General features: G+C 37.3%; 1 protein-coding gene across 1 annotated transcript in view; it reads right to left on the bottom strand.

Moving 5' to 3' along the window:
- Positions 1-2,108: 2,108 nt before the first annotated feature.
- The window catches only part of Enpp1 (ectonucleotide pyrophosphatase/phosphodiesterase 1), a 63,000-nt gene continuing 42,993 nt past the window's right edge, over positions 2,109-22,115 (bottom strand). The window contains exons 14-25 of the mRNA XM_090338111.1: positions 22,071-22,102; positions 21,098-21,225; positions 19,717-19,786; positions 18,967-19,054; positions 17,440-17,609; positions 16,894-16,945; positions 15,191-15,345; positions 13,720-13,849; positions 12,276-12,356; positions 11,336-11,468; positions 8,568-8,730; positions 2,109-5,786 (exon numbers count right to left, since the gene is read on the bottom strand). Of these exons, the coding sequence (XP_090194237.1) occupies positions 5,616-5,786; positions 8,568-8,730; positions 11,336-11,468; positions 12,276-12,356; positions 13,720-13,849; positions 15,191-15,345; positions 16,894-16,945; positions 17,440-17,609; positions 18,967-19,054; positions 19,717-19,786; positions 21,098-21,225; positions 22,071-22,102 (1,373 nt within the window). The 3' untranslated portion in view covers positions 2,109-5,615. The remainder of the gene's footprint in view (positions 5,787-8,567; positions 8,731-11,335; positions 11,469-12,275; positions 12,357-13,719; positions 13,850-15,190; positions 15,346-16,893; positions 16,946-17,439; positions 17,610-18,966; positions 19,055-19,716; positions 19,787-21,097; positions 21,226-22,070; positions 22,103-22,115) is intronic.

A 22,115-nucleotide genomic window follows, 5' to 3' on the forward strand; every position in this document is an offset into this window, starting at 1 on the left:
AGGGGAATATCTAATTGCATTTAATTTAGAATACTGATAAGTACACCACACAGCCATCTGCCCAACTGGTTCCCTGTTCTCAGGTCGGCCCTAACAGCTAAGCCTCAGAACTCACTCACCATCAGCTCTGCTCTGGTCAAATTTCATGCAGTCCTAAGCCTTAAACTTGTACTATTTCGTAAAAGAATGGTCTTAAGCTTCCCAGTTACAAACACAAACTCCTCAGTTTTCTCTTCTTCTTGTTTGTTCTTTAATACAAGGGAACAACTCTTCAAAATGCTATAATTGTGTTCCAGGACAGAAGACTTAGGATACCGTCCAAAACTCTCCATGTCTCATGAAGAGTTTATGCTTTATTTCTTTTACAAGCCCCATGGGACACTACAACATAAGCATATTCATAAATTCCTGCGTTGTTTTATTTGGGGGAGAGGTTCTTAGGATGCACCCCAGGCTAGCCTTGAACCTCATCCTCCTGCCTCAGTATCCCAAGGGCCATCATACTCAGCTCCATGAACATTTTTTGAGAGTGAAAAGTATCTAAACTATATTGAACAAAATTATTGAGAAATGTTGGCCAGGAATTTGGCCCAGTGGTAGAGGGCTTGCCTAGCATGCACAAAGACCTGGGTTTGATTCCTCAGTGCTACATACATAGAAAATCCAGGAGTGGTGCTAGGGCTTAAGTGGTAGAGTTCTAACCTTTAGGAAAAACAAGGACAGTGCTGAGGCCCTGAATTCAAGCCCCAGGACTGGCAAAAAACATATTGAGAAATGTTGCAAAAGTCTTAGCTCTTGAATCTTCATTAAATTGTATACATTGTTACTATCTAAGTGCTGAAGTAGATTCTGAGTTCTGGATTTCTAATATCTGATGGCCTTAGAAGGGAATTTTAAATCGACGCAGTTATTAAAATTCTAAAAAGTTTCACCTGAATAATTTATACACAAGCAGAAAATTAAATTTAAAACAACAGCCTGGGGAAGGGGAAAGAGGCTTGTTTGTTTGTTTCGTCATTTAGAGACCAAGCCTTGCCTTTCTATCATCCAAAGGACTATATCACACATGTAGTTTTTGTTCTGAACGTGATTCTAGTGAATATCTTCATTTTTTCAAATTGCTATTCATTTATAATGGAACAATTGAATGAAAAATAAATCGACACTGAAGGAATTTATAAATTTAAAAGTTGGAGCTTTCCCTCTGCTTATCACATTACTCTAAACACTAGAAGAGTTACATTTACATACCTACCATTTGGTTTTATCTGAAAGAATGCCATTTAAATAGCCCAAATCAAGGATATAACATGTAGGTCAGAATGTTCAGAAATGTTCACTCTCTGAACCTGATATGAGCTTTGGGCCATTTTTCTCCATCCAATAATACAGCTGTGGCTAAAGTTCAATGTCCCTTGGACTCGGTGTCATATTGTAGCCAGTCTCTGGCTCCACCTCCCATAACAGCCACCAGGGAAAACAGCCAAGATCTAAATGTCATTGGTAAGCCTACATTTCTTAACTCAGGGGCATCTATATTATGTACATTTTTTCCTCTCTTATAATAATATAGACTAGTCCAAAACCAAGGAAACACGCTCATTCTGTAGCCACAGTTCTGCATACTGAGTGCTTCTGAAAACGTTCACACCCACTCAATTCCTGTGACAAGCTTCATCAAGAAGTTTAATGAGTATATTCAGTTCCAAAGTTCAGTTCCTTTTATAGATAAGCACATACTCACAGAGCAGGGCAGGGCAGTGTTTGTGGCTAACGACAGAAGAAGGAAAATAAGAGTGGGCATCTCCAAGAGGGCCATCTCTGCTACCCAACTTATCTCCATGAACAGGACCTTGAGCTCCTCAGGTCATAAGTTCTCTACTGAACAAGAGACTTGTTTGCCTTCTTCCTATTAAGGCCTGACCTTTTCCCTCTGATTCCTAAAATTATATTTAAGCTCTTCCTGGAACTTCCTCTTTTTTTGTTTATGAAACGGACTTCTGAGGAAATTTTCTTTGGAAATTACTTAATGTCAAAGAAGTGCAGACCACAGCTGGGTCTACCAGTAGCTCACACTTGTAATCCAAGTTCCCTGGGAGGCTAAAAAAGTGGGAGGACTGTGGTTTAAGTCAGCCCAGGCACAGAAGTTTACAGGATTCCTTCTCAACCCATATTTGAAGCACGGCAACAAAATTCAGGATAATAGTGGGCTCATTTTATTTATGAAAAGCAAGGATAATCTTTATTGGAAAAAAAGTAAGATAAAGACATTTCCCAATACAGTCAGTCCTCTATATCTGTGAGTCCAGTATCTATGGAATCTGCCATTTGCATATTAAAAATATTGGGAAATAAAGGTGTATCCACACTGAACATGAACACTTTTTCCGCTGGTATTATTCCTTAAACATTATGGTATGATAACCATTTACATAGTGTTTAAATGTCTTAGATATTGTAGGCCATTCAGAGGTGAGTTTAATTATATGGATGGCTGTACAAGGTTTTGTGCCAATACTATACCACTTCATTCAGGAAACTTGAGCGTCTGCAGATTCTGATACCAAAATATGTAAAGGGTCCTAGAGCCAGTTTTCGATGAATACAGAGGCTGACTGTACAGACATGTTAATGTACCATTCAAATTGGAAGCATGGAAGACAGTCATATGTTTTAAAACTGATAAAGTAATGAAAGGAGAGTTCTTGCAAAAGGAAAAAAAAGAATACTATACACAGGGAACAGAAAAAAAACTATGCAGTTTATGAGATATTCTTACTTTGAAGAGCCCACATAGCAAACATCAGTCTGATCTTTCCTTTAAGAAAAGAGCACTCTAAAAAAAGCAAGAAAATAAAGTGGTTGTGCATTCTAAGTTGGTAACTGTGAATCTTACAGAAAATATTGGCAGTAGTGGTAAATGGGAAAATGCAAAGGCGTATTTCATCAAAAGGAACTGAGCATTTCCTTTCTTGGCCTTGCTCATCTGAAGAGCTTCCATTCATTCCCCAAGGCTTAGCCCACAGGCCTGAAGCTACAGCAGCTACTGCTAATGTCTCCTCTGTACTACCTGACACCTCAATCCTGGCTGCTTTATAACAGTTCCTAATAGTCAGGGCCATTTACAGTTTGAATGTCTCTTTTCCTCAAGACTGTAGGATTATAACTTGCTCCATCTTGTGATCTTGGTGTCTGGTACAGGGAACAGACACGTATTTAATTAAACTCTGCTAAGATGCTGTCAATCCTGTATCTGTTCTGTACATGTTTTTAAGAATATCTAAACACCAGTAAGACACTTCTACAAAGGTGAAGTCTCTTTCCTGAAAAGTAGACAGAAAGGCTGGATAGTGTAGATAACACAGGGGATGGCTGATGGTAGAAGGAGGCAGACTGGCTAGGAACCTCAGGACCTAACAACCTCACAACATACGGAGCTGAGTTCCCTGAACTTTATTTATCCATCTTAGAGCTGAAAGAGGTGGAACCTGGAAACAGCAACAGATACAGGAAAACAACAACAGTGAAAATCAAGAGAGGCCTGCTCTCTCTTCACCTAAAGGATAGAAAACAAGGAGACACAAAACAAAAACTACTTTGTGCCAAGGAAGTGCCACGAAGAGAACTCTGTCCTTTACCATACCAAAGAGGGCCTAGTGACTTCCCAACTTCTACCCTTGCCAGAAAGAGCTGCCAAGATTCCCAGTAAGGGTAGCATCAAGAAAGACTGATGAGGGAACTGGGAATTTCATACCACCTGGTGACAATAAATCCTTCCAGTTAGCCCAGTCCCACAGCAGCAGGGAGACCACAGGAAACAAAAAAGAAGGCATTAGCAGAGATCCAATAGGAGCAGAATCCCCACCCTTTTCATCTCCCATAAGCCTCAGTACACAAATGTGGACCTGAACTCTTAACCACACCTGGAGAGGAAAAAGAGCCCCAGTTTTCTTTCTAGCATATTGTCAGAGAAAATAAAATCCATAGTCTTGTAACATAATCACTAAAATGTCTAGACTTCAATGAAAAAAAAATCACTCATCATACTAAGGAGCAGAAAAAAAATCTTTTAAATGTTCAAAAAGACACAGTCAATAGATGCAAACACTAACTGACACAGATATTGGAATTATCTGATAAGGATTTTACAGCAGCCATCATGAAAATGCTTCAATAAGCAATTACAAACACTTTTGAAACAAATGAAAAAATAAAGTTTTAGCAAGGAGAAACCATTTCTTAGTAAATACAAGATATAAAGAAAAAATGAAGGGAAAATTAGGAAACAAAAAAAAACTACAATCAGTGAAATACAAAAATCTACTCATGGGCTCAAGAGCAGACAGATAGTGAACAACTGAAATCACTGAACCTGTATAGACACAAACACAATACAAACACACAACCTTTATCAACAGTGGAATTAAAAAGAAAATCAACAAAACTTCCTAAGTTATTAAATAAGTCTCAGGTGCAAATTTCATTATCTGATGGTCTTTGTGGCTGGCCCCTAAGCAGTTGTTATTATAAAAAGGATATATAAAAATCTTTGATAAACTAATAAAACACATGATACCTAGGGGGGCAACCAGATAGGGTAGCCTTCAAGATTCACAGGCTGAAATGAAAGCTGATAGTCATTGCATGGATAATGAAGTTGTATACTTTATCACCTGCATAAAGGAAAATGTTTTGTGATCCATGACAATTCTCCTCCAACCTATGGAATTACAAAAGGAACCCCTGGACAGAAAACAGCTCTGCTGCTGGTGGGTTGATTTTTCTACACAGAGAGAAGCATTTCTGTCATCCATGTAAAATACCACCTTGCTGGTGCTGCCAAGCTCTCTGCAATTTCACTCAGATGGAACTCAATTTTAACAGTCTAAAAGAACCACATTTAGAGCTATTTTCAACCTCTGCTATTTACCAGTGAATATGATGTGAACTTTTTAAAAATAAAATGTAGCGTCAAATTACATAACAGGCAGGCAAGACTCGACTCACCGATTATCCATAACATTTACCTTGTCAGAGCCAATCACAATTTTTTAAAACAATAAGATTAATAATTTGGCTTTTGATAAACTACACAGAAAAGGTACACATGCAAATTGAGAACTAGTTTGCCTCCCATTGAGTTTTTTTGATTACAACAAAATTAAAAAGACACTCCAAGGGAAAAGGAATATAAAAACACTTTTAAACTCTTGTAGAAATAGCAATGTCACATGGACTCTTCCAGTCCTATTAATGCTATAAAGGCCATTAACAATCACATATTTCTAATATTTGGTCTTCAGACAATGGCTGCATCTACTTTTCCCGTATGAGAAGGAGAAGAGCACATGTGAGTATGATGTTCCTTTACTCCCGGCACATTATTCTTCCAAATGAAATCTGTGTGAGACATGATAGGAAGACTCTTCGGTGACTATGCAGAGTCCACAAGTTTCCCTGAGATGTCCGTATCACAGAGGCACCCCGGTTTTAACTCTGCTCGACAGTTTTGGAGCATTGCAATTGTGTGGGTGGTGGATGGGCTGTATAAAATATAAGGTTCTCTCATAATGATTTATGGTGCAGTTTTAAGAGGGAATAGAAAAAAAAACAACTCAGTCTTCTTGGTTGAAGGTTGGCAAGTATGTTTTCAACTTCAAAAGGTCTGAAACTGGCTCTTTCCTTTCTTGATAGAAGCTGAGTCCAGTAATGTGTTCCACATCTGAGATCCGTGCTCTGTGTAACATCAACAATTCTTCAATCCATGAAGAGTCCTGCTTCCCAGACTACAAAGATGGACAAGGGAGAAAGAAAGAGACATTGGTAGAGCATCTTCAGCCCCCATTAAACTCCCCATCATCTCTCCAGCTCCATCAGCTATGACATTTTTGTCCTGAAATGACATACGCCACAATATCTTTAGGTACAATCACCAGCTTTGTGTAGATCATCCTCTAATATATCCATGCAAATTTCATTATTAACGCTTGGATACTTAATTGTATCAATTGGTGTGGGGTTAAAAAATACTGGAAAACAGAAACTTTATGGTAGAGTAGAAAGAATATAGGTATTAATGTGAAAGCACCCAGGTTCAAGTCCTAGCTTCCTGACCATTGTATCAGGTCAATGCAAGCAAAGTATTCAGCATCTTAATGTTGATTTCCTCACCTATGTCTCTCTCCTGGGGTGGTTTTTGATATGTACAATTGTACAACATGTGTTCTTATGTGAATGTATTATCTACCTGATTGCATGAAAAATGGGACCAAGAGATGGCATAAAGTGCAACTGCACTGCATGTATTGTGAGACAGCAAAGTCTTTAATGATACATGATCGGGAAATATCAACATCAGAAGCTTTAACAAATGAAAGCACAGGTAGACACTGATGAGGTAACTGAAATGGAAGTCATAAGGAATACCCACTAGTTGGTAGGCTATGACTTCAAAGGTATTTGTCAAAAAGGCCAAGTACCCTAATGAATAGACCTTGATAAATATAGATTCTTCACACACAAAACAGACCAAACACCTCTATGTCATCCTTAAGTTTCAATCACTACTACCCAATAATCATCCTCCCTCTGTCAGTCTTTTCTCTGCTCTAAAGGGAATATCCTGGCCTTACTGGAATCCTTTGTTACTTTTCCCAGGAGATATCTGCACACATGTCCTACCATTCATGAGAATAGACTCAAGCAAGCAAGGTATCTGTTCCCTTAGTCTAATATCTAATCCATCCTTAGACACTGCATCAGAGAGAAAAACAGAACAAATGTCGAACTATGCATCATAAACCTTACAATAACTCCTTCTGGCTTAGGTTCAATATTTAGTAACTTATAAGTACACATTTTTTGTAGAATTTGATTTAAATGTTTTCACTTATGATTGTGGCTTTAGAATGAATGGTAGACTAAGGAAAAAAATTCAAGCCTAACTTATGGAACTTAACATCATTCTGGTGGATGAGAGGCAAGCCCGACTTTTGAGCTATCTAAATTCCTTCTTTTTCTGGAGTTGAAACATGAAATCGAGAGAAACAGAAGCTGTCTTTGGCTTATGTGGGCCAACTCTACACTGCTAACAGTGGTAAAACTTAGAATTCTTATGGTTGTGCTGATGCAAAGCCCCTTCCCAATACTGGATACTGCTGACCTCCCTTGGAAGGGAGGGATCCCTTTCTTGCTTATTGTCACTGTAATAAGGATTTAACAATTTGCTGCAGAATACAATGCTGATATACTTCATGACCGTTCCTCTTAAGGAAAAGGATTTCATAGCGAAGGGAAAACATGATAGGTACCCAACAGTGGCTTCAGTACTGACCATTTAGCAGAGTCAGAAGCATCCAACCAGCTAAATTCCAAATATAATTCTGCTATTCTATACTCAATTCTTTTTTAAATTATTATTAGCTTTAAGTGGTAGTTTTACAAGGGAGGTATCATTTCTGTATGTCATTCTTAAGAGTAAGAATGACATAGCTTAATGAGTGATAGGCTTCATGGGGAATGGTCAAGTCACCCTGCAAGTTTATCATAGTAATAATTAAGGAGAGGCCCATCATTTCATTTTCATGAAGTCTTAAATGTTCAAATCTGTGATTAAAATTTCTAAACGTCTAAGCAAGATAGTTAGCATACAAAATTGCAATCAAAGGTTTCTTCACAATCAACTCACTTATAGAATTTACTTGAAATGTAATGACTTTTAAACTAACTTAAGAGTTCTGCTGACATCTTTGGAATTATAAATACAGTTTTTTTCAAATATTTTTATTGTAATTAATAGAAGGGTTACATTATATTCACCAGATAGAAGGTGCATTAATTCACATACTTTGATACCCTTTCACATGTCTTGGTCCCCATTTCCCTCCCCCTCACCCTAAACCCTCATCTTGTTTTCCCCCCTTCCCTATCCAATTTCAAATAACCAAAAACAATTATGTCCAATATATCAGATAACAAAGTGAAATACTGTAACAATATGAGACAACCAAGGGACAGCAAAAGAGATGAGAGATAACATAGTACATTAAGGACAACAATCACTCATTATATGGCTTTTGTTTCTATATCCTAGAGGTCCTTTCATTTAGAGTCATACTATGTGGCCTTATGTATCTAGGTTTTGTTCTATTGCAAATCTCTGCTAGGAGAGCCCAAGGTTTCTACTGATTATGACAAAGGAGGGAAACCATTGAGCCTAAGTTCCTTTGAGTCTGGCTTACTTCACTTAATATGATTTTTTCTAAGTCTTTCCATTTCCTAACAAATGGGGCAATGCCACAGAAAATTTATACTTTAAATAAACCTAGAACTTAACTGAGCCCTACGAAGTGTGATACTGACATGATTTTTTAGTGGCTTCTACTGACGCTGGGGGCAGAGGAGGGGAGGAGACTTCTCCAAATACTATCATCTTAGACAAACAAATTGAATACTATCAGAAAACTTTCAAGTCCGTATACATTAATAGTTGTATTTTCCCGAAAAAAGGTTTGATGTCAATATCACATGCATTCAGTATGCTAAGAAGACTGACAAAGGCTACTTACAGCACAACTCTCGCTGTTATCAGGTCTGTGAGGCAAGATGAAGGCTAAGGCATCTAGGCTTTCACACTGCATTGGCGTCTGGGCTGAATCTTTACAGCTGGTTAGCACAATGAAGAAGTGAGTTGGAATCAGAATTTCTTGATTTCGGATGACTCTGCTGTTTCTGTAAAAATAAATCAGCATCTACTTTAAGAAATATCAGACATAACTGTCTTCCTTACTAAGCATTTGTGTGTGTGTGTGTGTGTGTGTGTGTGTGTGTGTGTGTGTGAGAGAGAGAGAGAGAGAGAGAGAGAGAGAGAGAGAGAGAGAGAGAGAGAGAAAGAGAGAGTGAGAGTAGTGTGTGTGTGTGTATGTCAGTCCTGAGGTTTATAGGCAGAACCCAAGCACAGTCCCATAACCTTATCACTAAAGGCTGGCACTCTAACACTGGAGTCACAGCTCTACATCTGGCTTTTTGCTAGTTAATTGGAGATATTAAGAGTCTTGGACAGTGCCCAGGCTGTGTTTCAACCACAATCCTCAGATCTTAGGCTCCTGCACTAGGATTTCAGGCATGAGGTACCAGAGCCCAACACTATGAACATTTTCTAAATTTTGAATTTAGTCAAGGAATTAAGTATAAGAATATACTACATAATCATAATAACTCGACATATTCTAGAAGAATGAAACTAATTTAAATATTCAAACAGTTTGTACATTCTACTAAAATCTTGAATCGTGTTCACTTGTACTTAGAAAAATTGCAACTGAATATACTAAAGAGGTGTTATGTTTTGTTTTGTTTTCTTGCCAGTTCTGGGGCTTGAGCTCAGGGCCTGGGCACTGTCCCTGGGCTTTTTCCTCAAAGCTAGCACTATACTTGAGCACCACTTTCAGCTTTTCTACATATGTGATACTGAGGAATCAAACACAGATCTTCGTGCAAGCTAGGCAAGCACTTTACCACTAGGCCAAACTCCTGGCCCTAAAGAGGAAAATATTTTTTGAGCACTTAAGCACTTATACCCAAGATTCTAAATCATTATTAAGGGCAGGGAGTTTAATCTACTAGTAGAGTGCTTATCTAGCATGCACGAAGATCTGTGTTCGATTCCTCGGTACCATATACATAGAAAAAAAAGCCAGAAATGGTCCTGTGACTCAAGTGGTAGAGCTCCAGCCTTGAGAAAGCCCAAGGACAGTGCCCAGGCTCTGAGTTCAAATCCCAGGACTGGCAAAAAATAAATAAAATAACACTTCCCACCAAATTTGCCAAACAAATTTTTTTAAAGTTTCATGCTAAATCATTATTGCTATTTCTTATGTGATTATTTAAAAAAAAGAAATGGTGGATAGAGAAGAGGTTAGAGATTTCCTTTTACTTCAGCTCCTTCCAAAAGGAATGTTGCAAGCTAGGTGCAGATAGCTCAGGTCTGTAATCCTAACTACTCAGTAGGCTGAGATCTAAAGGTCACAATTCATAGCACAGTTTCAGTCTTTGTCTTTTTTTGTTGTGGCTTATTTTTTTGTTTTGTTTTGGGGGGCTTAACCTCAGGGCCTGAGTTCTGTATTTAAGCTCCTTTTGCTCAAGGTTAGAGCTCTACCACATTGAGCCACAGCGCTACCTCTGGTATGCTGGTGGTTAATTGGAGATAAAAGTCTCAATGGACGTTCTTGCCTAGGCTGACATTGAATCATAATCATCAGACCTCAGCCTCCTAAGTGAGTAGGACTACAGATGTCAGCTCTCAGTGCCTGTCTTTGTATTGCTGTCTTAGTGTAGCAAAACAGCTTCCAATCCTCTGGTACTTATGGTTTTATTAAAGATCAGCTGGAGCTGAGCATGTAACTCAATGGTAGATCACTTGCTTAACAGGTCTAAGGCCCTGAGTTCAATGCACATCACTGCAAAAGGATCAATTAGTTTCTAAACATTCTCCTCTCTCATTCTTTTTTTTTTTTTTTTGCAAGTCCTAGGGTTTGAATTCAGGGTCTGAGCACTGTCCTTGGGCTTTTTTCTCAAGGCTAGCGCTCTGCCACTTGAGTCACAGCACCACTTGCGGCTTTTCTATGTATGTGGTACTGAGAAATCAAACCCAAGACTTTGTGCGTACTAGACAAGCACTCTACCACTAGGCCAAATTCCTAGCCCTCTCCTCTCTCATTCTATAAAACCAGCACCACTGATGGCTTCCTCACAGAGGCTCTTCTAGCCACCTCTAGTGAGACGTAGCTAAATACTGTGACATTAAACTCAAGTCTACTGGATTTTAGGAGCTGCCTAAACCTTATAAAACTTATAAACTTTGACTGAGGACTTTTGTCACCACAGCATATAATCTCTCATTCACTGACCTGCCATATATTCTGAGGTATTCTCTCAACCACAGGGAGCTTAAACTCTGAGGGCAATATTTACATGGAGCTCAAGGGAGACACAAGTGGTAGAGGTACCAGTTGAGCAAGCAAGCTGAGCCAGTACAAGGCCCTAATTTTAAGCCATGAGACATACACTACAAAAAAATAAATACATTAAAAACAAAAGAATTCTTAAGTTAACTGAATAGGGGAAAAGTATTACCACTTTCACCAAAAAAATAACTATTTTATTGAAGACTGGGCAAAATCATCCAAATCAATCAGAAATATCAAGAGGCTTCCAGTGTAGTCAGAAATGTCCTGTACATGAATGTGAATTATACTGTACAGAGAAGTTTCTGCTCATATTACTAAATAATAATGTCTTTGATAGCTATTTGCAGAATGATAAAATATCTCCTTACTGTTTCAGAGTCTCTGAAGAATCACAGCGTCCATCAAAATCAAAGTCAAACACAGGACCACTGACAACATTGATGCCATTCCTTTCTTTAGCATACCGTTGCAGTAGGGTGTCATGAAAATAGCGCCATATAACTAAGAAGAAAAGGAACATACTGTAGTTTCAAAGGAATAATGTATTCTGGGCATGTGAAATCTAGCAAGATGATTCAAAATTAATACTTGTAAAAATTAAAGACAGTCATGTTTGAATCCATGAGGTCCAAAATCCATTCTTTGTGCTTGGCTTTTGAATGGACAACTCTGTATTCAGAATCGCTGAATTAATGTGCATCATGTCATTTTATTGATTCGAGACCATCACTGAGCATTATAGCATCACAAACACAAGATAGGTCAATTATTCAGATTGGGCATTAATATATGAAGCTTCCTTATAAAATATCAATAAGTTGTACAGATGTAAATTAAAGCAAAATTTTATAAATTCAATATTTTTATTCTACATACCAGCTGAACTGTGATGTATATCTTTTCATATAAGAGTCAAATACTACAATAATGGTGATGTAGAATTTATTCATTCTGAAGACAAAATAATTTACCAGGAATTCTAAATAGTTACATAAAGAATCATTCTGAAAATTAAATTAAGAATGAGCTGATTGTATCAACAAGAAAACTTTAAGAACATTATATATTTTTTGGAAAAAACTATACTTTCATTGAAAATACATCGACCAATTGAGCGCTGATAACCATTTAAAAATATAAGCAAAGCATACATTAGAATATCACCATCCTAACATTGGTAGACATGTTTTGTATTCTAGCAAAGTCGAAGTTAAAAAAATCTGTAAACATGTATTTGACAAACATTAATTTAGATCATAAATCTGAGTACATCTATATTTACTAAAATTATAAAGTACAATATTTTACCTTGAAAACTCTGATACATTGGCACTATATTAGTAGTAAGCAAAGCTTCAGAATAAATTTCACTTGAATCTTTACTTAATTCTGCAAAAGAAAAAGACAACCTTTTTCAATCTTGACAAATAATATTGGAAGCACACCTTCTCATGGCCATGGGGAAGGGTTTAAAACATTAGCTGAGTATGACTTTCAACTTATAAAACTTTCCTAGGTTGTAAGTGAGGAGAAAATGTAATGCAGTTGGTCAATCCCTTAGAAAAATAATATATTTAATTGTTTCGCTTTTTCAATGAAATCTATCAAAAGAAGGGCTCACATGGAACTTATTCAGACTTTACACTAGCTCTATTTTCTTTCTTTAAACACTTTCCTAGTCAAAGAAAAAAAAGTTCTAAAGAACTGGCTTCAAAACACCATCTAATAGTCAGAAAAACACCACAGGAGTCTGTGCTGCACAAGGCTTCTTTGTAGGGACTGGAGGCGTGGACCTGGTCTCTTTTCATGGTCAAAGCCAGCTCTGACAGTAGAAACCAGGATACATAGGGGCTATTTGAGTACATGGAGCCTTGGGATTTTTGCCATTTAAACTTGATGTTAAAGCATCTTCTCATTAACATACAAATTTGCCACTTTAAAACATAAAGCCACTTGGGCTGGGAGTTTGGCCTAGTGGTAGAGTGCTTGCCTACCATGCACAAAGACCCAGGTTCCATTACTCGGTACCACATACATAGAAAAAAGCTGGAAGTGGTGCTGAGGCTCAGGTGGTAGAGCTCTAGACTTGAGAAAGTCCAAGGACAGTGCTCAGGCCCTGAGCTCAAGCCCAGGCCTAGCAAAATAAAATAAAATAAAATAAAGCACTTTGCTACAAGAATACTTAATGTTTTTTTAAAATAAATACTTTATTAAGAGGTTCTATAACAGTCAGAAAGTAAGCATGCTGAAGATCCACTTTTATTGAATTCTTTTACAAACTATCCTTCCATTTAAGCAACAAAGTATTATTCCCTTCCTAAGAACCCAAACACATACAACCTTCGCTGTCACCAAGAGCCTTCTCAGATTCTGTTTCATAGCAAGGTAGATTAGAAAAATGAAGAGATTCTAAAGACAGTAGAGATCACTTACCAGTCCCCCAAATAAAAAGGCTATAAAATTCAAGTTTTAAACATTTTAATTTTTCCATTAATACTTATATTACTAATGTTCAGGTTATATACCATAATGTATGAAATTCCCTTTTTCCATTGCTTTATTTATTTGTTGGTGCTGGTTGTAGTTATTATAGTGTTATTTATAATTGTCACACATTCCAGGCAAGCTCTCTACCACTGAGCCACATCCACAGTCTTATATAAAAGCTTATTCTATAAACAAGAAAGAAGGTAAAAAGGAAGCAAAAGAAGAAGAGGGAAGGGAAGGGAGGATCAGGGAGGCAGGTACTTACGTGGTGGGGCGAGGAAGCCATAACTCACTTTAGCATTATTTTTATAGAAAGAGCATTTATGGATGGGACTAAGAGAAATTCGAAGGTCCTGGAAGAGGCAGTTGGAAAAGTTGTCTGTAGAGAAACTGTCCTAAAGAACAAAAAGAAAATTGCTATCAGGTATTATATGTCATAAACTTCTTTGCGAATAAGGAAAATCTACATTATATAAAATGGGTTTTTAACTAGTTGGCCACAGCTTTCACCATTTTTTCAATCACTTTTCTCCTGAGATAGTCATCTTTTTCCTGATTGAAGGACAAAGATTCTTCACAATGTCCAGGACATGTCTTATATCATTTATGTACAAATACCTTCCTATTATACTGTGCTAATTCTGTTTAGTTTTTGTTGTATTTTTTTGTTGTGCTAGTTCTGGGGCTTGAACTCAGGGTCTGGGCACTTTCCTGAAGTTTTAATTCTAACTGCTACCCTCAACCCTCAATGAAGTTTTCTCAAATCTCTAAGGGTATCCCATAGCTTGTCCATCACTCTGAGGGTCTAAGTCTGATCTGTCTAGCTTTTTTGTTGTTGGTGGTGGTAGTTGTGGGGCTTGGACTCTGGGCCTGGGTATAGTCCCTGAACTCTTCAGCTCCTGGGTGTGGGCATTGTCCCTAAGCTCATCAGCTCAAGGCTACCACCTTACCCCCTTGAGTCACAGCCCCACTTCCGGTTTTACAGTGGTTAACAGGAGATAAGAGTTTCACGGTCTTTAGTGCCCAGCCTGACTTCGAACCGAGATCCTCAGGCCTCAGCCTCCTGAGTAGATAGGATTACAGGAGTGAGCCACCATGCCCGGCTTCTGTCTAGCTTTAAAACTCATTATTATTTCAGATCTCCTCCTCTTTCTTTATTCAGTGTCCACTTTCCACCACAGCAACAGGGCTGGATTCAGGGACAGTATTCTCAGATGTTTGCTCTTACATCTGCCAGGGTCCAACTTCCCTGGTGTGGGAGGAACAGGGAAAGTGATAAACAGACATCCTGTGGTCTGAGCTAGGGACATATTGTAGATGGCGTAAGCAATGTGGAGATGGAAGCATCCCAGCTCCCCCACACTGAGGAGCCCCTCGGACTCTAGCAGTTGATACGACTCCTGTGTTCACATAGCTATGTATTTAAAAATCAATAAAGGTGACTCACTGTATAATCTGATTTTTATGAAATTCTAAGTCAGAATCCTCAAATATTAGAGTTCAGAGAGCGAAGAGGAGGTTCAGAAGCAAGGAACACTCTTCACAGAGGGAGTTTCATAGTTTGTGGCAAGATGACATATTGGAGCCTAATTTTATCTGACTCCCTGTTCAGAGTTACTCTACTTTGGAAACTGACAGCAGACATAAGACCAACAGCAAGAGATTGTGCTTTCAATCTTTTGCTTAATGAGAGTAGGGAATTGCTAATCATAATGAAGGAGGTGGAAAATACTTGCGTTTTTGTGGACAGTATAGGATGTCCAAAGAGGCATGAGGAGGTCGTGGCTGTATCCACTCACGAACCGTCTCTGGTAAAGAAGACAGATGCTGTGCCTCCCTTGCACAGCCTTGGGTCTCCCGTAGGGAAGCATGCCACGGGCAATAGTCTTCTCTTGGTTCCGACAGGGATTAAATGCAATTAGTGTGCAGTATATAAACACTCTACTAACCATCTACTGCACGTAGCCACATTGAAAATTATTCTAACTATAAACCAGTTACATGCAGAAGTATTTCTATGTTTTCCTTAATAACTATACATTTTATTATGTGAACATTACTGTGGTAGACATCTGTAGAAATCTTTCAGACAGAGGTCCATGAATAAAACTAGGTATCAATTAAAAAACACAAATAATTATAAGCAGCAGAACCATAAACAATAAACAAAACAGCTCACTGAAATTCTCACTTCATACTAAAATAACAGTGAGCAAGCAGAAGGCACTGCATAAAACTGCTGGAAATTCCAGCACCTTGAGACTTAGGCTACCAAAAAATTCTTTTTTTTTTTTTTTTTTTTTTTGCCAGTCCTGGGCTTGAGCTCAGGGCCTGAGCACTGTCCTTGGACTTTTTCAAGGCTAGAGCTCTACCACTTGAGCCTCAGCACCACTTCTGGCTTTTTTCTATGTATGTGGTACCGAGGAACTGAACCTGGGTCTTCATGCATGCTAGGCAAGCACTTTAACCACTAGGCCAAACTCCTGGCCCTACCAAAAAATTCTTTAAGATTATTTGAAAAGCATTCTCTCTCTCTCTCTCTTTATCGGTGGTATTGGGGTTGATCTCAAGTTCTTGTGCCCATTCAGATGGCAGTCTACCCTTTGAGCCACACCTCCAGCACTACATTACTTTAATTACTTATTCTTCAAGACACACAGCAGGAAGCATAAAATGTGGATTTTTGGGAAGCAGAGATTCAGAAGAATAATCGACCCCGTTCTGACGGTGTCAAAGATCTCTCTAAGCAGGGCACAAGCTCAGCCCTGTGGTCTTAGCAACTTGGAAGTTTAGGTTGTGAATCATGGATCAATAAACAGTCTGTGGCAAAAAGTTTGTGAGATCCTTGTCCCTGTGGAAAATGCTGAGTGTGGTAGCATGCACCTGACATCTCAGCTACAGCAGGAAGTATGCACAGGATGACTGGTTGAGTTCAGCACAAGTGGAAAGTTAAGAGTCTATCTGAAGGTACAGCCCAAACAAAATGGACTGGAAATGCGGCTCAAGCACTAATCCTGCCTAGCAGATACGAAGGCATGAGTTCAAACATCAGTACCACAAAAACAAATTCCCATGGATCATTTATTTACAACCTCTTACGAATCAAGTAGGTAAGACAGAAAGTCAAAAAAGTCAAATAAGAATCTAAGGCTTTACTATATACACCTGTACACATCTTCAAATTTTCCAAGACTTCCATACTGTTCATAGAGTGATTCCATTTCCACAAAACCTACCCACTTTATAATCACCATCTATTCTGATTTCTGACAGTCTGGACCATCAGGAGAAGAAATCTCTGTTTTACAAAATGACTGCCCAGTATGTTTTTTCCTTTTCTGACTATTCCTAAATAAGTCCTCAAAGCAGTTCTCTGTAGCTCATACTACTGACAAAAGTCTTGCTCCCACCATCTGTGCCTGAGAATAATATGTCTTACCTTCTGCTGTGGTCAGATTGAACCGTGTCTGAAAATCCATAATTGGCAGAATCTAAAAAGGTTGATGAAATTATTTTTAATGTTAAGTGATATGGTTTAATTTTGTAACATGTACTATCTACAGAGTAATTAATCCCATCTCATCTCCTGTGATGAGAGGAGTGGAAAAAGAACAGTGGCATACATCCATTTAAACCAAAAATATTTTTTCTTCCCTAAATTTACAATTGATGGAGTTGCATTTTAGAGAAGGAACATTACGATAGTGTTATTCTGTACTAAAACCTGGCTGCTATATGATAACAGCAATCTCTATGATGGTGAGTACAACAAGGTCTTCTAGAATTCTCCCCCAACCTGGCTCAACTCGGCATCACAGCACAGAACCAAAGCAGCTAAAACTGTGAAAAGCAAGAGAAGAAAAAACTAACATAAGGCTTGCATGTGTCCAAAGCATTAAAGATAATTATATACATGTTCTATAAATAGTCCCCCTACAACTGGTGTGTTCTAATTACATTTGGAGTTCTTCCCAGTGATACTCACCGTGGGGTTGCAGGAGCAGCCAATATTATCTCTGGCGGCTCCTGTGATGGGGCACTGCACTAGAGGGTGTGCTTCTTTGGGATGCTTTGGAGTATAAACAGGACTTTTTAGAAGGTGGTTAAGACTTCCATGAGTTCCATTATTAGGAGCTGGGGTCAAATTCAGTAAATCTGTATGAGTCCAAGAATGATAGAGTTGCTTAGAAAGCTTCAAAACCAAATAAACAGTAGCTGATAGATACTATGGTTTTTGTTTCTTTTTAACTCAATACATAAGAGTCCTTTAGCCTCCAACTAAAATAAAAAAAAATTACCACCCTCTTGACTTTTAGACTACATATGGCCATGCTCTCTTCATAGAAACACTGATCCACAGAATGTGACAGTATCTTAATTTTTGGGGGGCTAGTCCAGGGGCTTGAACTCAGGGCCTTGGTACTGTCCTTGGGCTTTCTCAAGGCTAAAGCTCTACCACTTGGGCCACAGCACCACTTCCAGCTTTTCTATGTATGTGGTACTGAGGAATAGAACCCTGGTCTTTGTGCATGCTAGGCGAGCATTCTATCACAAGGCCAAACTCCTGGCCTGACAATTTCTTAATTTTAAGATTTCTGTTAACTGCACTTATCATCTGTTGCATCATAAATATACCAGTGTCTCTACTAATATATTTTTATCTTCAAAACATTTTTTTAAAGTTACCATCAATATTTGGTATATGAACCATCAAAGTGTTTTTATGAGGCTCAAGGTCTCAAGGCTACTAATTTACTAGGTCTAGGATTCTAAAACCAGCTCTGTTTTAGACTAAGATTCATGCATTTAATAATAATATCAATAATAAACATGTGTTTATTATATAAGTACATAATAAAGACATTATTATAGAATTACTATATGCCTGACACTGTCTTAGGTACATGAGATATATTAAATCATTTAAAGTTTATAGGCTCCAACTAAAGGAGGCTAGACATAGTAAGATTTTGCAAAGGCCAAATATCATTATCAGAGAAAAAAATTCTAAACCCTATCATAAAAGTACTTATTCAAAACATACAGACTAAACATAGAATACTAATGTGATATCAGAAAGCTCTGGGTTTAGAGCTTGACTGTATTTACCTCAATTGGAAAAATGGAAAGAACATGCCTAGTGAATCTTCCTTTGTCTACTAGGTTGACATTGCCTTCCACTCACTATTAATGCTCCCTCCCTCAATTTCACATAGTCTATTCACTTTTCATGGCCCCCAAACCAAGGCTCTTTCTCAAGAGTCACATATAAGCCAGGGGCCTTTACAGTACGTAGACCCACCCTCTAATGTTAAGAGCTAGACATGATCAATATAAGTTACCTAGTAGAAAATCAAGTATAGTAAGATGGTGGTGTGTTTGCATATTTTTTCAGTCTCTCAGGAAGAAGAAAGTAAAAATGTAAGAGTCTATTTTCCTCACCATCATCTCCATAAAGATGTTCTTCCTGTCATCTACTTTTGATAATCCTCTGTTTTCTGTTCATACTTACCACACATTAAGTTATAGACTTCAATATTTTCAAAGGAGTCAACCTCAAGGCCATGCTTAAATCCTGGTCCATAACCAATGAAGAGGGCCTGGATTGGCCAGAAAATTAACAATTTATCAGTGCAGTTCCCTCATGTATATAGCTGGTCAAAAAGTTTACATTATCCACAGTGTACAAGATAAACTGGCTATGCTAAAATACATTGGAAATATTGTGGGATATTGTTTTAAGCCTTCTTGTACACGCAAGGTCTCGAGAATATTTCTCTTAGTTTGACTTAAGAACACGATGGACAATGAAATCCTCCCATTAAGCTCAGGGATAGGGGCAGGCAAATTTGATGATGTTGATAATAATAATAATAGTAGTAGTAATAATAATAAATACATTTGGAAGTTTTTAACCTTGTAGATCAATCTAAGGTGTTATCTTTCATATATAAGTATGACAAATTTTCATCTATTAAGTCACTGGTTTTCTCTTACCATGGTGCAATATATTTCATGGAGTACACATAGAAGCAAAATAACTATTAAAAACTCTATGAGGAGGTATGCTGTAAGTCAAATGTCCATGGAAGCATAAATATAAAATATTAATAAAATTCTTTAATGTCTAAAGAAACTATCAAAATATATTTCATTAATTTATGTTCAAGACATAATCACAGTCTATACTTTGAAGTATTAAACTTTATACACAGTTTTTCTTAAAGTTAATCCTGTTTTTAAGTATAAAAGGTTTACTCACTTGCATATTTGAAAAGACATTGTCAGACCCATGAAATCCATATCCACAATATTTCCTTTCTGATGGATTCCTAATTTTGATATGTAAGAATTAACATTGTAAAGTTTGTTGTAGAACATACTTTATAATCCCATTATAATAGCTCAAAACCTAGGTACATAAGGTCATATTGGAGGAGACTAAATGAAAGGAACTCTAGGATATGGAATCAAGAGCTTTATCTTGTATGACTGTTATTCTTAATGTACTATGTTATTTCTCTTCTTTTTTTGCCCTTATGGTTAATCTCATATTGTTACTGTATCTGACTTTGTTATCGTATATTATATATACACTTATTTGTTTACTTGAAATAGGAAAGGGAAGGGGAAACAACAAGATGATTGGGAGAGGTGGAGGGAGAGAAATGGGGACAAAAACATGAGAGGAGTATCAATGTATGAGACATAATACACTTACTACCTGACGAATATAACTGTAACCCCTCTATACATTATCCCAACAATAAAAAAACTAATAATTACTTAGTTACACCATCATAAATTAAATCAGAAACAGTTGGCTTTGGAATGCCTAATTTTTCTCCTTCATAATATTAGCATTATCCATGAAATGACCAACAACTAACCTCAAACATAGAAGTGGTTTTGAATTCTGACTGTGTTGTTAACTAGCTGTGACTTTACATAATTTAATTATCTTGACTGGCTTCAATTTCTTATGTAGGTCATTTGTAAAAACTCAATGAGATAGCCTAAAGGAAAGTCTCAGGCTACATTTTTTTAGATATTCATTAAATATGACTTCCCCAGTAAGAGTAAGACAGCCTTCCTTTCATCATCTTCTAAACACGAAGAGTGGAGAAAGTATAATTCTGTTGCCTAAATCCTTGTCCACTACTTGGGTTTTGCTTAGTGGGGATATTTATCATCACTGGCTTCCTGATGAATATAAAAAGAGCTAATAATCAACAATATTAATCATCCAAATAATTTGGTAGTTTGCTGAGTGTACCAATAAACTGAAGTAGACTGATGGATTTGTACAAAGAGAATGAAAAACTGTATAATATACCTGCTCTTTCGTATCAAGTGCTTTCATGAATCTTTGTTAACTTGAAAGTATTATTACACATAATTGTAGTTTGTAAAAAAGGTGCACAGTCAAATACTAAAAGATATAGAAAGTGTATTAGGTACAATTCAGGGATCCTGTCAAACATTCCACAACAAAGTACTTTTATCCAGGTAAAATATTTATGGGCCAGCAGTGAGAAGTCCTGGATTAAGAGCTAAGACAATGAGCTGGGTATGGTTTTCAATGATTATCCTGAGTCATAACAGACTTGGTTAACTTTGGCTGGGAAGTTGTCCAAACTTACAATGCAAGCTGCCACTGTGGATCCATATAGAATGTCAATGGCTCAATCCTGTCACTTTTAGCAAAATGTAAACGCTTGGGTAAGAAGTGTTTTAGATAAGGCTTGAAGTGTTGGTTTAGTTCCCGGCACTGAAATTGCAACGGATAAACAACAAACACACAAAATTGTCATCCCCACGTTCTTGAAGTGTAAATTGCTATTGCAAACCCATTCTAACCCCATATGATTTTTCTTCACATTTTTACCAACCTGTCCAACAAGCCACAGATGGAAAAATAACAGTTCTTGCTATTTAAATAATACATAAGTGAACATTACAAGCTAGCTGAAATTTTTCTTGGGTAATATTAATATTGCATTAAAGTTACAGAATTCTTACTATGCATTGCTAGATTATATCAGAGTTACAACTGATGATTCTATTTTCAAACACCTTATTAAATGTCACTGAGCAAAACAGTTTAAGGACAGTGACCAGGCTTTGAATTCAAGCTCCATGGCCAGGGAAAAAAATTAAAACTAATGGAAACATTAATGAAATAAAGCAAAGAGAGGACTGGGTGAGTAGCTCAGCTTAGCAAGTGGGACTGCAAGAGTGGAAATGAAAGAAAATTCTAATAGTGTTTATAATAGTATTTCTATCTATAGGTTCTCTTTCTAGGTTTTTTAAAATTGTTTCTAGGATTTTAAAAATTAGTACTTTCACTAATGTTTGCCCAAATTGTCCAAAATTTTAATTGTATAATCTCAAGAACAGATATCGAACCTTCTCTCTATGTATAGATATGCCTATATCTATACATAGAGAGAGAGAAAGACATATAGATATGTCTATACACATATGTATAGATGTATGTATATATAGGCATAAAACACACACATATATATATATACACATGCATATACCTACATATACACATATATATTACACAAAACTAAGAATAACTAAATGATGAAAAATAAAGATACTCACAGAAAGATTCTTGGCAATACCTTCATAATTAACTGGAAGGGACAA

Source organism: Megascapheus bottae, chromosome 8 (genome assembly GCF_031878675.1).
Source record: "Megascapheus bottae isolate mThoBot1 chromosome 8, mThoBot2.hap1, whole genome shotgun sequence".
NCBI classification, from domain to species: domain Eukaryota; kingdom Metazoa; phylum Chordata; class Mammalia; order Rodentia; family Geomyidae; genus Megascapheus; species Megascapheus bottae.